At 43.7% G+C, this 12,704-nt stretch overlaps 1 protein-coding gene across 3 annotated transcripts in view; it reads right to left on the reverse strand.

Annotated features, from left to right (window-relative positions):
- greb1l (GREB1 like retinoic acid receptor coactivator) overlaps positions 1-12,704 on the reverse strand; it is a 373,269-nt gene that overhangs the window by 65,701 nt on the left and 294,864 nt on the right. For all 3 annotated transcript variants that reach the window (XM_038809210.1, XM_038809211.1, XM_038809212.1), the window contains 5 exons: positions 11,568-11,702; positions 10,008-10,205; positions 7,326-7,506; positions 5,639-5,831; positions 867-1,000 (listed from right to left, as the gene is read on the reverse strand). In XM_038809210.1, the coding sequence (XP_038665138.1) occupies positions 867-1,000; positions 5,639-5,831; positions 7,326-7,506; positions 10,008-10,205; positions 11,568-11,702 (841 nt within the window). The remainder of the gene's footprint in view (positions 1-866; positions 1,001-5,638; positions 5,832-7,325; positions 7,507-10,007; positions 10,206-11,567; positions 11,703-12,704) is intronic.

Below are 12,704 nucleotides of genomic sequence, written 5' to 3' on the forward strand. Positions count from 1 at the left end.
TAGTTTAGAGCTGGTTGGAGTAATTGGAAGAAGTGCAGTATATTTAAGATGATGGATGGGGTGCCAATCAAGTGGGCTCCTGGACGGTGTTGAGTTTCTTGAGCATTGTCGGAGCTGCACTCGTCCAGGAAAATACTGAGTATTCTATCACACTCGTAACTTGTGCCTTGTAGATGGTGGACAAGCCTTGAGGAGTCAGGAGGCGAGTTCCCAGTCTCTGACCTGCTCTTGTAACCATCATATTTATTTATTTATTTTTAAAATTTAGAGTACCCAATTAATGTTTTCCAATTAAGGGGCAATTTAGCGTAGCCAATCCACCTAGTCTGCACATTTTGGGTTGTGGGGGCGAAACCCACGCAAACACGGGGAGAATGTGCAAACTCCACACAGACAGTGACTCAGAGCCGGGATCAAACCTGGGACCTCGGTGCCATGAGGCAGCAGGGCTAACCCACTGCGCCACCATGCTGCCCTGCAACCACAATATTTACATGGCTGGTCCTTAGTTTCTGGTCACCCCCAGGATGTTGACAGTGAGGGATTCAGTGACGGTAATGCCATTGGATGTCATGGGGAGTTGGTTACTGTTGAATCCTGCCTTGCTGAACATACAATCTGTGGCAGGCCAACTGGAGACTGTGGTGTCCTTCTGCAGGAAGAGAGAAACTCTTAAATCTTGAATGGTAATCAGTAACCACTGGTAGCCAGCTCAAGCAGGGACAATTTGGGGTGGGAAGGACTGGCAATTACGTGGAACAAGCCAATGCATCCACTGTCTTAACAATGGAAGTAACAAGAACAAGAACAAGAACAGAGAATAATTTATAATGAATTAAGACAACATAAAAAAAAACACTATTTACCTTTCCATCAAAGTATTCACCATTCTTTCAAAAGCCTCATCACATCTTAGGATAGGGCTTGTGATTCCCCATTGTAAGGATTTACTGTAATCCGACAAACCAAAATATACCATGTCCTCATTGCAGATCTCCTCCTGAGTGAAAAATAAAGATGAAATACAACAGAATTAGAGGCAGGAAGTAATTTAACATTACGCAATCTGCCAGATCTTCCCAACAGCTTGCTACGGACCATGCAATCTAAATGGAAGCTTTTAACACTTGAAAATTGTTAAATTAAATCTCCATGCCTCAAAGTGTAGAAGCCACCCCCCATCACTACCGCCGTACGCCCACAATGCCCCACCTTACCAATTAGCCCTCCAGCCCCCCACACCCCACCTCATAAGGGCAGTGCACCCCTGGGCCCGATTCCTGGCACAGGCAAGATGCCACCCAGGCACCTTGGCATCGCCAGCCAGGGTGTCATCTGGGTGACATTGCCAAGGTGCTCAGGTGGCACTACCAGAGTGCCAGACTAGCAGTGCCATGGTGGCTGGGTGGCATTGGGGGTCCCACAGTACCACCATGCCCAGAACTGAACTACCTGGGGGCCCTCCAATTGCCTGGGAGCCCCCCCCACCAAGTGTCATTATACCTGGTCCAAGATTGTGGAGACCGGTGCTAAATGGCACCTGGTTGAGGCCTCTGAGGTGAGACCCTTTTATCTACACCTTGGGGAAGACCGGCGTAGACATATTCAAGTGAGCCTCACTTGAACATGCAAATCTGGTTCATGCCCAGTCAGGGCGAGATCCAGATCACAACACCTCTCGGGATCTCATTATGAGGCGTAACGAGCATCGTTAATCTTGTAAGAGGCCTCTCGTGAGATTATGGCCTTGTTGCATTCCGGGGCGGGCGTGACAAGGCCATTGGACCCCACCCAAGGTTTGTTTCTATAAAAAGGTGCTTGCTTTGGAGTACTAATAAATATTTTCTCACTCTAGCCGCATAACAATTTATTCAGCTCCTTAAAACAGAATAAACAAGCCAAGAGGCACATTTATTAACATTTTGTGGTATTTCATTCTTTCATCTCAAGTTACTTAAGTATTTTGCACACATTCATTAACAGCCATTGTCTTGAGTTATGTTTGCCTAAGCAATAAGCCACAGTTGTGAAGAATGGAAACGTTCGTAAATCTGGTTCCTGTGTTAGCACTGAAGGTTTCTAGGTAAAGCCTCATGTTACCGTACTTGTACAGTATATATTGGGTGGGATATTCCACTCAACCCTTAAATGCACCCCTTGTGGCAGAGGTGCATTGTCAACAGGACCGGAAGATCCCGCCAGTGTGAATGGCCTGAAAGATCAGCCATTATCTCATCTTATGATGAACAAACATGCCTGACACTGTAATAATGCCAAAAAAATTATCAGCGGCAGAAATATGGAGACCAGCGATAGTAGCAATCTGCCTTGCCTCCAACTTTTACAGATTAGAATCTCTCTGCCAATTCCATCAAAGCTGATTAAAGCAAAACGAACGAGAGACTACTGAAATATCTGTTATAACATTATGGGCATCAATTCTATCATCTAATCACGGGCTGAAATAACATGATTCTAATCCCCATTGCATTTTCGGGGTTCAATCCCTAAACAAAGGTGTTCATTGCCTTAATGCGACACTAGCCTCTTAAGGCCCGCTAAAAAACACGGAATGCTAGAAATCTGAATGCAAAATATGAGAATTGGTTATCAGATTCATCAGGAGCAGAAAGAGCAAGGACAAATTAACTTTTTAGGTTGTGACTCTTCACCTCAATTAGGAATGGTCGGTTATTTTTTTCAGTTAAGTGTGTATTTTTTCTGCATTTCATATTTTGGTATCTGGAGAGCTATAGATTTCTTCAAAGGAAGAAAAGAGTTGTTAAGTTTTCTTTAATTTGTCTTCTCATTATAACTTAGCAAGGGACGTTCAAGGAATATTTTTGGCTCAAGACTGAGTTACCAAAGGAATTCTTGCAGGTACAAGGAAATACTGTTGAAGGTTTGATTTGCGCAAAGACAAATCGCCTAACTGATAGGATCATGAGTAAAGTAGCATCAAATGTTTATTAACCCTTTGGGTAGGGTGGCACCCTGGCACTGCTGGTGCCACCTGGGCACCTTGGCAGTGCTACCTGGTGTCAGCCTGGCAATGCCAGGGAATGCCCTGCACAGGTGTTGACGGAGTGCCGGGGACCCTCCCATAGTGTGTTGCGGCTTGAGGGGGTGGGGGGGTGGGTGGGGGTGTCGGGGTCGTGTTGGGGGGCCTTGGAGATCAGGACGCCATTTAAAAATGGTGACAGGATCTCTCACTATACTGAGTGGTTCCGTTGAGTGGAGCTCCTCAGTGTAGAAAATGGGGCTATTTCCAGCCTTGACCGCACATTCCCCGCTGAGGCCCCTTATTTAATGCGAGTGGCACTTTAAAGCCATGTGTTTCTCAGCGCTATGAGTGCCGGGAAACACGCAACTAAACGCGCTCGCTATGGGATGTTGTTCCCTTTTAGTAAAAGCGCACTCAAGATCTCCTGCTTTTTCATTGTAACTTCAGTAGAAATCTCCACAGAAAAGGCACAAATGGCTATTTCTCCAAATTTTATATAAGCTTCACCTAATTTACAATGAGATTGGGAGAGCCTGTAGAATTCAATTTGAAAATAGTTTACTTTGAAAAACATCAATGCTATAGCTGGCTGTCATTTGTTAACACTGAAAAATCACTCTTCGTAATTTACGAATTGGGCCTACTGTGATGTGTCACTCTTGACTGTAAACACAGCCCCATATCTAAACATGAATTTGGAATCTCAACCCTTCTTGTTGATAGTAAATTTCACCCTGAGCATTTTCCAAATGTTATGAGCTCCACATTAGGATAATCTGAACATCATGACTGGAGAAGGATCCACAAATGGAACCTGCGAGTCTAGTGGAGGCAGTCAAAAATGGCCCTGCAGAGGTGGGGCCCACAGAGATGGAGCCCACTCGCAGGGAGAATATAGATGATCAAAAAGAACATACTGCCCAGGTTCATCTTCCTGTTTAGATCCCTACCGATCTACATCTCCAAGGCCTTTTTTAAAACAGTCGACAAACTAATCATGGTGTTTATGTGTGGTGGGGTGGAGAAAGAATCAGAGGATCCAATCCAAAAGAAGGTCCTGCAAAGGAAAAGAAACATGGGAGGCCAGGCCCTTCTAAAACTACAGTTCTACCACTGGGTGGCCAACGCAGAAGAGTACAGGGATGGGTGAAGGAACCGGGAGCAGAGTGGGTGAAGATGGAGGAGAGTTCCTACATAGGGCCTACCCTCCGAGCCTAGCCACAGCTGCTCTCCCACACACACCCGCGGCCAAATACGTGAGGAGCCCAGTGGCAGTAGCCATGCTCCCGACGTGGTACCAAATGAGGCAATACTTTGGTCTCACCGAAATGTCCACAAAGGCCCCCATCTGCAATAGCCATAGGTTCACTCCCGCAATAATGGATGCCACCTGCAAACGATGGAGAAAGGACGAGGGGACACTGATGGTTAGGGACAGGTACAAGGACGACGGAGTAGCAACCCTGGGGGAACTCACAGAGAGGTTCCAGTTACCAAGAGGAAACAACCCGAGATACTTTCAGGTCAAAAACTTCCTCCTTAAGGGCAGCACGGTGGTGGTGGGCAGCAATGCAGCCTCACGGCGCTGAGGTCCCAGGTTCGATCCCGGCTCATGGTTAACTGTCCGTGTAGAGTTTGCACATTCTCCCCGTATTTGCAAGGGTTTCGTCCCCACAACCTAAAAGATGTGCAGAGTAGGTGGATTGGCCACGCTAAATTGTCCCTTAATTGGAAAAATTTATTGGGTACTCTAAAATGTTTTTTAAACTTCCTCCATAAGAACACAATGATATACCCCCAGTTACCAGGACACTTGTTAGCAGAAGAACTACTGGACGCAGGAGGCCTAGGGAAGGGAAACTGTGTGGACCTGTACAGGCAATTGTTGGAGGAGGTACACTCCCCCCCTGAACAAGACCAGGAGAACAGGGAAGAAGTATTAAGATAGGGCAGAACTCTGGATCGAAGCACTACACAGGGAGAACTTCATCTCTACATGCACAGGGCTGAGCCTAACGCAGTTGACAGTGCACAGAGCGTACCTAACCAGAACCCAAATTAGTGGGTTCTTTCCAGAAATGAAATGTAAACAGTGCCAGGGAGGCCTGGCCAACCACACCCACATGTTCTGGGAGTGTCCCAGACTCGTCAGGTACTGGATGACCTTTTTTGAGGCAATGCCCAGGGTTGTGGGAGTGAGAGTGGAGCCATGCCCAAAAGTACACAAAGAGATAAAGTCGGACAAGGGACAAAGTTGCAGGGGACTGGTCTGAGAACAAGCTGAAGCCCACACCAAATTACAAATCAACACTTATAAATACATGCTCTGACCATATTGGGGATTGTAACATATGTCTGAAAAATAAAGGGAGTCATGGCCACAGCGGGAGGGAAGCCAGTGGCCTGTAGATATATGTGCCGAGTTCTGCAGTCTTTCTCATTGTCCTTTGTTTTTTTCTGTTTGGTAATATGTAACCTATGAACTCTGAAATATAAGATGTGAAAACCCAATAAAAACACTTTAAAAAAAAAAGATATTCTGAATATATTTATACAGCAAGCTAACACTTTAAATATGGCCAATGCATATTGTTGTACAGCAAAACACAGAAGAATTCCGTAATGTGAACTTACAGGACTGTTGGGCAGTATCCAATGCACTTCATTGTAGGAGCTAACACGGGACTGCTGTGTCTGGAGAGTGAAGGGAAAGGAGCTGACCTGCAACATAAGTAAGTTGCACGCCTCAAGTGCCTCACGCGAATTAATAAACTTATCCGACAGACCCTGGCTGGATTCCCCATGTGTTGAAGAGCCTGAAACAAGACTAAAGGAACACAGATTCACTCACAACTGCCTAGAAGGACTTCATGTATGGTTAACTAGGAAGAGGGAAGGAAAGAATTGCATTTAAATAGCATATTTCACAACTTCAGGGCATAGTCATAGTCAATGGAGTACTTTTGAAGTGCTGCATTGTAGACAAGCATGATAGTCAATTTGCAAGGCCCCACAAACAAGAATGAAATAAATAACCAAATAATCAGTCTCCCTCAAGTGATGTTGGCTGATGGATAAATGAACACTATTTTCCAGCTCTTCTGTTGTAGTTCTGACAGATAATCGGAAGAATCTTTGCGTAAAGCCTTGCAGGAGTGGTGGTCATTGCTGGGACTGTACCTAGCAGAAAAAATGTAATGGAAGCCAGCAGCTCTCCCAATCAGGTAAGTGGAGTGGGAACTAAGAGGATGCTGGGGTGAGTACGGCAGTCCTCTGGCAAGGGAGGGGTTGTGAGGACAAGGAGACTGTTGTGGTGATGGCCATTACTATGGTATTTTAACTGTACAGAAATAATAGAGGTCATGTAACATCCAATATCAAATATGATGTGTAATCTGGGGGAACAAAGGCAGTCATGTAAGAGAGATGTTTTCCTTCACACCAATTTGGTGGAGAGAAATATTTGATGATTTTTAAATCTGTATTCATCAGCAGAAATAGCCATTTATTAGGTGCTCCTTTTGCTACAACTGTCTGAAATAATATAGTTAGTTAATTTCCTAATTTATATGTGAAATAATTCCAATTTATGGTTTATATGGTCGAAGTTCACGTGGTCATCCTAGGGAACAAATTCTTAAAGCCAGGAAAAACAATGAGTGGTTCAACAGAACACAAGGGTATTAAGGGAACCATCGCCTTGTTCACAAGCTTCATTGAGATGCCAGTTTACCAATCTTGGGCTAGTTGCTCAGCATCAAATGGTGGAGAGCATATCATCATGGAAAAGGTTAAGTAAGAAAAGGTAATACATAAAATGAATCAAACAGCAGAATCTATACTTCACAGAATCATAGAATTTACAATGCAGAAGGATGCCATTCGACCCATTGAGTCTGCACCGGCCCTTGGAAAGAGCACCCTACTTAAACCCACACATCCACCCTATCCCGCAACCCAACCTAACTTTTTTGGACACTAAGGACACTAAGGGCAATTTATCATGGCCAATCCAGCTAACCTGCGCATCTTTGGACTGTTGGACGAAACACCCGGAGGAAACTCACGCAGACATGGGGAGAATCTGCAGACTCCGCACAGACAGTGACCCAAGCCGGGAATCAAACCTGGGTCCCTGGAGCTGTGAAGCAAAAGTGCTAACCACTGTGCTGCCGTGGCATATACTTCATGGAAACCAAGCACTGGCCTCAGGCTGATATTAATAGATGCCACAAAGATGTCCAAATGACGTGAAATATGTTCTTGTGAATTGTGAAAATGAAACATTGAAGATAAAGTTGCAGCAATGAAATAAACTTACCTAGTATGATCAATATGAGAGTTTTCATGAATAAGAACAAACAGTGTGTATGGATTCTGCTTGACTTTTTTCATGAAAGCTTCAAATTTGTTCTGAATGTCATGGTCTAGCCGGATGATATATTTCTCAGCCCTTTGATAGGCTACAGCATTTTCCTCAAGACCCAAGTCTACGAGAACTCCTGCGTAAAAACAAAGATGTATCATGTAATAAATCAGAAATATTTACTCGTGGCTGGTTCTGCATTTGTTAATTTTCAAGAGTAAATGTATTGGATGGAATCTTTCCAATATAGAATGCAGCAAGTCCTCACTTAAACTGGTGGTTGTGTGCTTGAAAATCATTACTTTAAGTGAAACCCATTTAAGTGAAGCATGGTTTCCCATAGGAATCAATGTTCAAGCCAGAATTAGAATCCTGAGAACAGTCTTTTAAGTAAAAATTGAAACACTGTACCATACATGTCCAGTACTGTGAGTTTCCAGTTGAAATAACTTGCAAAATAAAATAAATCTCTGAATATAAGAGAGATACTGTATATATTTAAAATTGCTGCCTTGTCTGTAGGATTTCTTCAATGCAGAAAACTTTTCAAACACCAAGGGCGTGATCCAATTGCCACGCTGCGCCCGAAAGTTGGCTTGCCGCGGTGCAGCGTGGCCGATAAAAGCCGGGAGCCCTCGCTCCCAGGATCTACCTGGCTTGCAATGTCTCGTGAGATTTAATGCGATCTTGTGAGACGCTGCAAAGTAAATCCTGCCACTTTTTGGCAAATCTGCATATTAGAGCGAGATAGCTAGTCTCACTTTAATGCCCAGATACCTAAGGTACCTGAGGCTCTGGGATATATCCCCATTACCTCGGAGACCTCGGGTAAGCACTGTTTGGTACTTGTCTCCACAAATGGGGACTAGAAGGAATGGCACTCTTGGGGTCTCCCAGAACATCAGAGGCCCCCACCTACATGCCCTTTGGACAGCGTGGTTTCCTGGCACTGCTGATGTCACCTAGGCATGCTGGGAGTGCAGCCTGGCATCTTGGCAGTGCCACCTGGGTATCAGCCTGCCACTGCCAAGGTGCCCAGGTGGCACTGTCAGGGCAGTTTTTGCACACGCGCGATCAGGTTGGGGTGACCTGCGCGGGTGTTGGGAGGGGTGGGGCACTCTCTCATAATGTGTTCGAGCTGGGGGGGGGGGGGGGGGGGGGGGTCAGTTCGGGGGCCTCGCTACATTGGGGAGTTCGGCTTTCGGAGCTCCTCAGTGTACAAAATGGGGCTATGTGTGGTCTCGTCCCCACTGATGCCCCTTATACAACACAATGTGTTGCTAGCACTGGGAATCATATGGCTAAACGTACACACTGTGGGATATTGTTCCCAATTAGTTGAATCACGCCCCAAGTTTATAACAGGTTCCTCAAACACAGGTACTGCACAGCACAGCAAAGAATTATTTTAAAAACAGAAGTTCAGAACAGTTCTTATGCTGTACAAAGCGCAGAGAAATTGAAAAACAAATTATACAGTACAATACAACGTCTGTACAATTCCCACAGTAAACCATCCCTGAGAAACTCGATTCAAAGCTTGATAGCATGGGCAAGATATCCAGACGAGTAATTCTTTGAATTTAGCCGTCCACCCTTTTCCAAGCTACCTCTGCAGGGCAAGGAAGATGCCACCCATTGATGCAGTAAATCCTTGGAACAAAATAATAGTAAGTTACTTTGGGACAAAGGGCTTGTGATCATTCTTCTTATCCTCTTGGTTTATATGTTTTGAATGCAATACTCTTGTTAAAATATATTGTGTACTTGGTGCCAAAGGACAGATTTGATTTTTTTTTGTGCCAGAGGATAGATTTGATTTTTTAAATGTTTATATGTTTTTTTTTACATATATTAAGTATAAATATTTGAGGCATACATTGCTTCCCCCACACTGTTGGGTTCCCAATCTCAGTCGCAGATGTATAAGGAAATGGTAGCACAGTGCTTAACACTGCTGTTTCACAACACCAGGGACCCGGATTTGATTCCAGTCTTGGGTGACTCTGTGGACTTTGCATGTTCTCGTGTCTTGCGTGGGTTTCCTTCGAGTGCTCTGGTTTCCTCCCACAATCCAAGGATGTGCAGGTTAGGTTAAGGGATCATTGGGATAGGGCAGAGGAGCGGACTTGGGTGAAGTGCTCTTTCAGAGGGTCAGTGCAGACTTGATGGACCAAATGGCCTCCTTCTGCACTGATTCAGATGAGAAAATTCCAGTGGTTTGGCATGCTTTTCAACAGCTAGTAAGAAATAGCACTGGAGACAGTTTATCCATCTTATCCTCCTTGGACACGTGCTTCAAGGTTGGCAATGAGGGAAGAAATCAAAGTTGGGGGGAGGGGGCAATCTGGGAGGCAAAGCACATAGTCTTGTGAGAATAATGTGATGTTACCCCATTTAAAAATCACACCAACTTCTTGATTAAAAAGAGCTACACCACAATTTATTTAAATCCCTTATGAGATTAAAGTTAAACAAGTTAGTTCTTTATCTAGAAACAATCAAATAACTTTATTAACTTATAACTATTGGGTAATAGGATAAAGTAAAGCCTATTTGAAAAATGTTATATCCATAACGGAACATATTCCGTTGTTCACTATGGAAACTAACTTTTCAGCAGTTTTAACTGCCTACCTGAATGTCGAACACGTTGCAAAGTCTGCTGGAAAAGAATCTCCGAAGAGGGTACTAAAATAATGAAGTCAACCTTCCCAAAACGCCCCAAGTCTAGGTTTTGCATTCCAGAGTCTGCTATGGCACACACTTGAGATAACAACTTTCGGGCAATATTAAGCTGAGGTGGATGAATCTGGAAAACTTCAGTAACTGAATCTGTGGAAGAAAAATAAAGCACATTGCATCTTAAATTTCCGCCTATAGTTTGCAGTTACATTATTGATCTGGCCACTCTTATGTTTCCATGCTTAGCAATAAATGCTGCTGCACAAAGTTATTTTTTCAATAATACACAGAAATTTATTGAACTTTAAAGTGAAAAATCCCTTTTACACAGAAAAAGTAGCAACTCATACTTTAGTCACCCTCTTCACTCTTTGAAGCTTGTTTACTCTCCACAGAAAAATAGCATATCCATTCAATTGAAATCAAGGGCATTATCCCTTTAAACATGTCTCTCATGGAGTCACATGACCTCTCTGTGCCTGCATCACTCTGGGCTGCCTCCTCAGTCCCTTTGCTGAACGGGCAACCAGAAGAGACCGAGTAGATCTTCAGTAGGATGATGAAAACACAGACAAAACAATAGGCTGGAAATTTGTGCAAGAGGCAGGAAGGTCGATTCTGAAAATGCCGACTCAGAACCTGACTCCTTCACAAAGCCCATATTATCATTCCAGGGAAGTACGGTGGGATAGAATTGGCCTTCCGGCCTTGGGGACAAGTCTAGTGTGGCAATGGAAGTGGCAGAGAGCCAGGCTGGCAAGCTAGAACACCCACCTCCTTTTACTGGGACATCAGCCTGGGTCCAGTGATGAATGTCAGGCCATCAAACTGTTCATGAGCACAAGTCATGGGACTACACTTCAGGTAAATAACAGAGGTCCCGGAGCAGGAGGGCAGTGGATCCCGGGGTGGAGAGGGGTGGGTTTACGATTTTGGTGTTGGCGGTTAGGCGGGGGAGAGGGCGCCCAAAATCTTGGGTGAGACAAGGTCCTTAAGTAGCCATTAAGTGTTGCTGTTAGGTGCAGTTTAGGAATAACAATAATTGGCTTTCATATAAAATTTACTGGTTTTCTGAGCATGTCAACAGTTACCACATCAAAAGATTACTTGGTAAGACAACTCCATAATACCAAGGTCACCTCAAAATTTTTTATTAATTTTGTGCAGCCTGTTCATCGCACCTTGAAATCATTTTGTGGAGCTGCCCATGCACAATATCTGAAAGGGATCAACTTGTGAGCATCCTACACACTACCTTCCGGGTTGCTGCATGATGGAATGCCCTTTGACAATGGATGACGCCAAATTGATTCTTCTGAATTATATACAGGTCAGTTATAAATAGGGACGAAATCATCAACTCGTAGGGTTAATAACGCACAAAACACATTAAGCAATAGAACTGCATGAACAGAAGAGGCCTAGTCACTTCGAGAACCTTTAGACAATAACTTAGTAAGGGTGACCATTGCTGCCAAGAGCTAACGCTGACCATATATTCTGACGTCTTACCAAAACACTGCATAGATGTAATTGCTGCAGCTTCGTCTGAAGGAATATATTCAGAAACATTTCCATTGAATGGAACAGCAACAGTATTACTTCGGCTGTGCTGAAATTTATCCAGGAATTTGTCTAAGTTATCACCTGGATAAGATAGAAAATTTATTCAGGGTGCCCAGACACATAAAAAGTTTTATAATAATTCAAAATGAAACTCTGCAAACATAAACTATAAAGTGGAGATGCCGGCGTTGTACTGGAGTGAGCACAGTAAGAAGTCTTACAACACCAGGTTAAAGTCCAACAGGTGAATGAGGAAGGAGCAGCGCTCCGAAAGCTAGTGTTTGAAACAAACATGTTGGACTTTAACCTGGTGTTGTAAGACTTCTTATAGTAATAAACTATAAAAGTATACAAAACTTCAAAATATACCTGATACACAATAAAAAATCAAGTCAACCGTTTAAATAAAGGTGAATTAATATGGATTTCCTAGGTAATCAACTTTGTATCTGGTCAGTGTGTCATTTCTTTCTAAAACAGATAAATAGACTTTTTTTTATATAGGGTTGTACTCTTCAAAACTGTGCCTTCATATTATCTCTCCCTATCCCTTCTGCCAAAAGCATCACTTTACATTTCTCTGGATTAAATTCCATCCGCCACTTCTATTAGCCTCTGTTCTGCAGCAGTTGATCAGTATCATCCTAAATGTTTGTCTTTTTGAGGGGCTAGCTTTTTGTAAACTGTTCAATAAACTTAAATATCTATTGGTTTTCCTTGTGACTGTGGGACTGAACTTCCTCCAACTTTTCTGATGGTGCAACTTTTGTGGGCAGAATTTCTGCATGCCTTTTGGCTGCACCCCTAACTCTCAGGATCAGGCTTATTTTAATCGTCTTAATGGGCTCTTCTATCAGGAAGATGGGAAAATACAGAGTAAGAACACTTACTTGGAGGAGAGCAGACTTCAATGGAGTGTGAATGGATCTGGGCCAGGTATATTGGAAAAGTGTTAACTGAATAATGTGTTGCCTCTAAAAAAGGGATAGTTAAGGTACAGCCAAGATAGATTCCCACAGTGAGGAAAGGTAGAGGTAGGACAAACTAATCCAGAGCCCACTGGATGACAGATGCGATGGACAA

The sequence above is a fragment of the Scyliorhinus canicula genome, chromosome 10 (genome assembly GCF_902713615.1).
Source record: "Scyliorhinus canicula chromosome 10, sScyCan1.1, whole genome shotgun sequence".
Classification (NCBI taxonomy): Eukaryota; Metazoa; Chordata; class Chondrichthyes; order Carcharhiniformes; family Scyliorhinidae; genus Scyliorhinus; species Scyliorhinus canicula.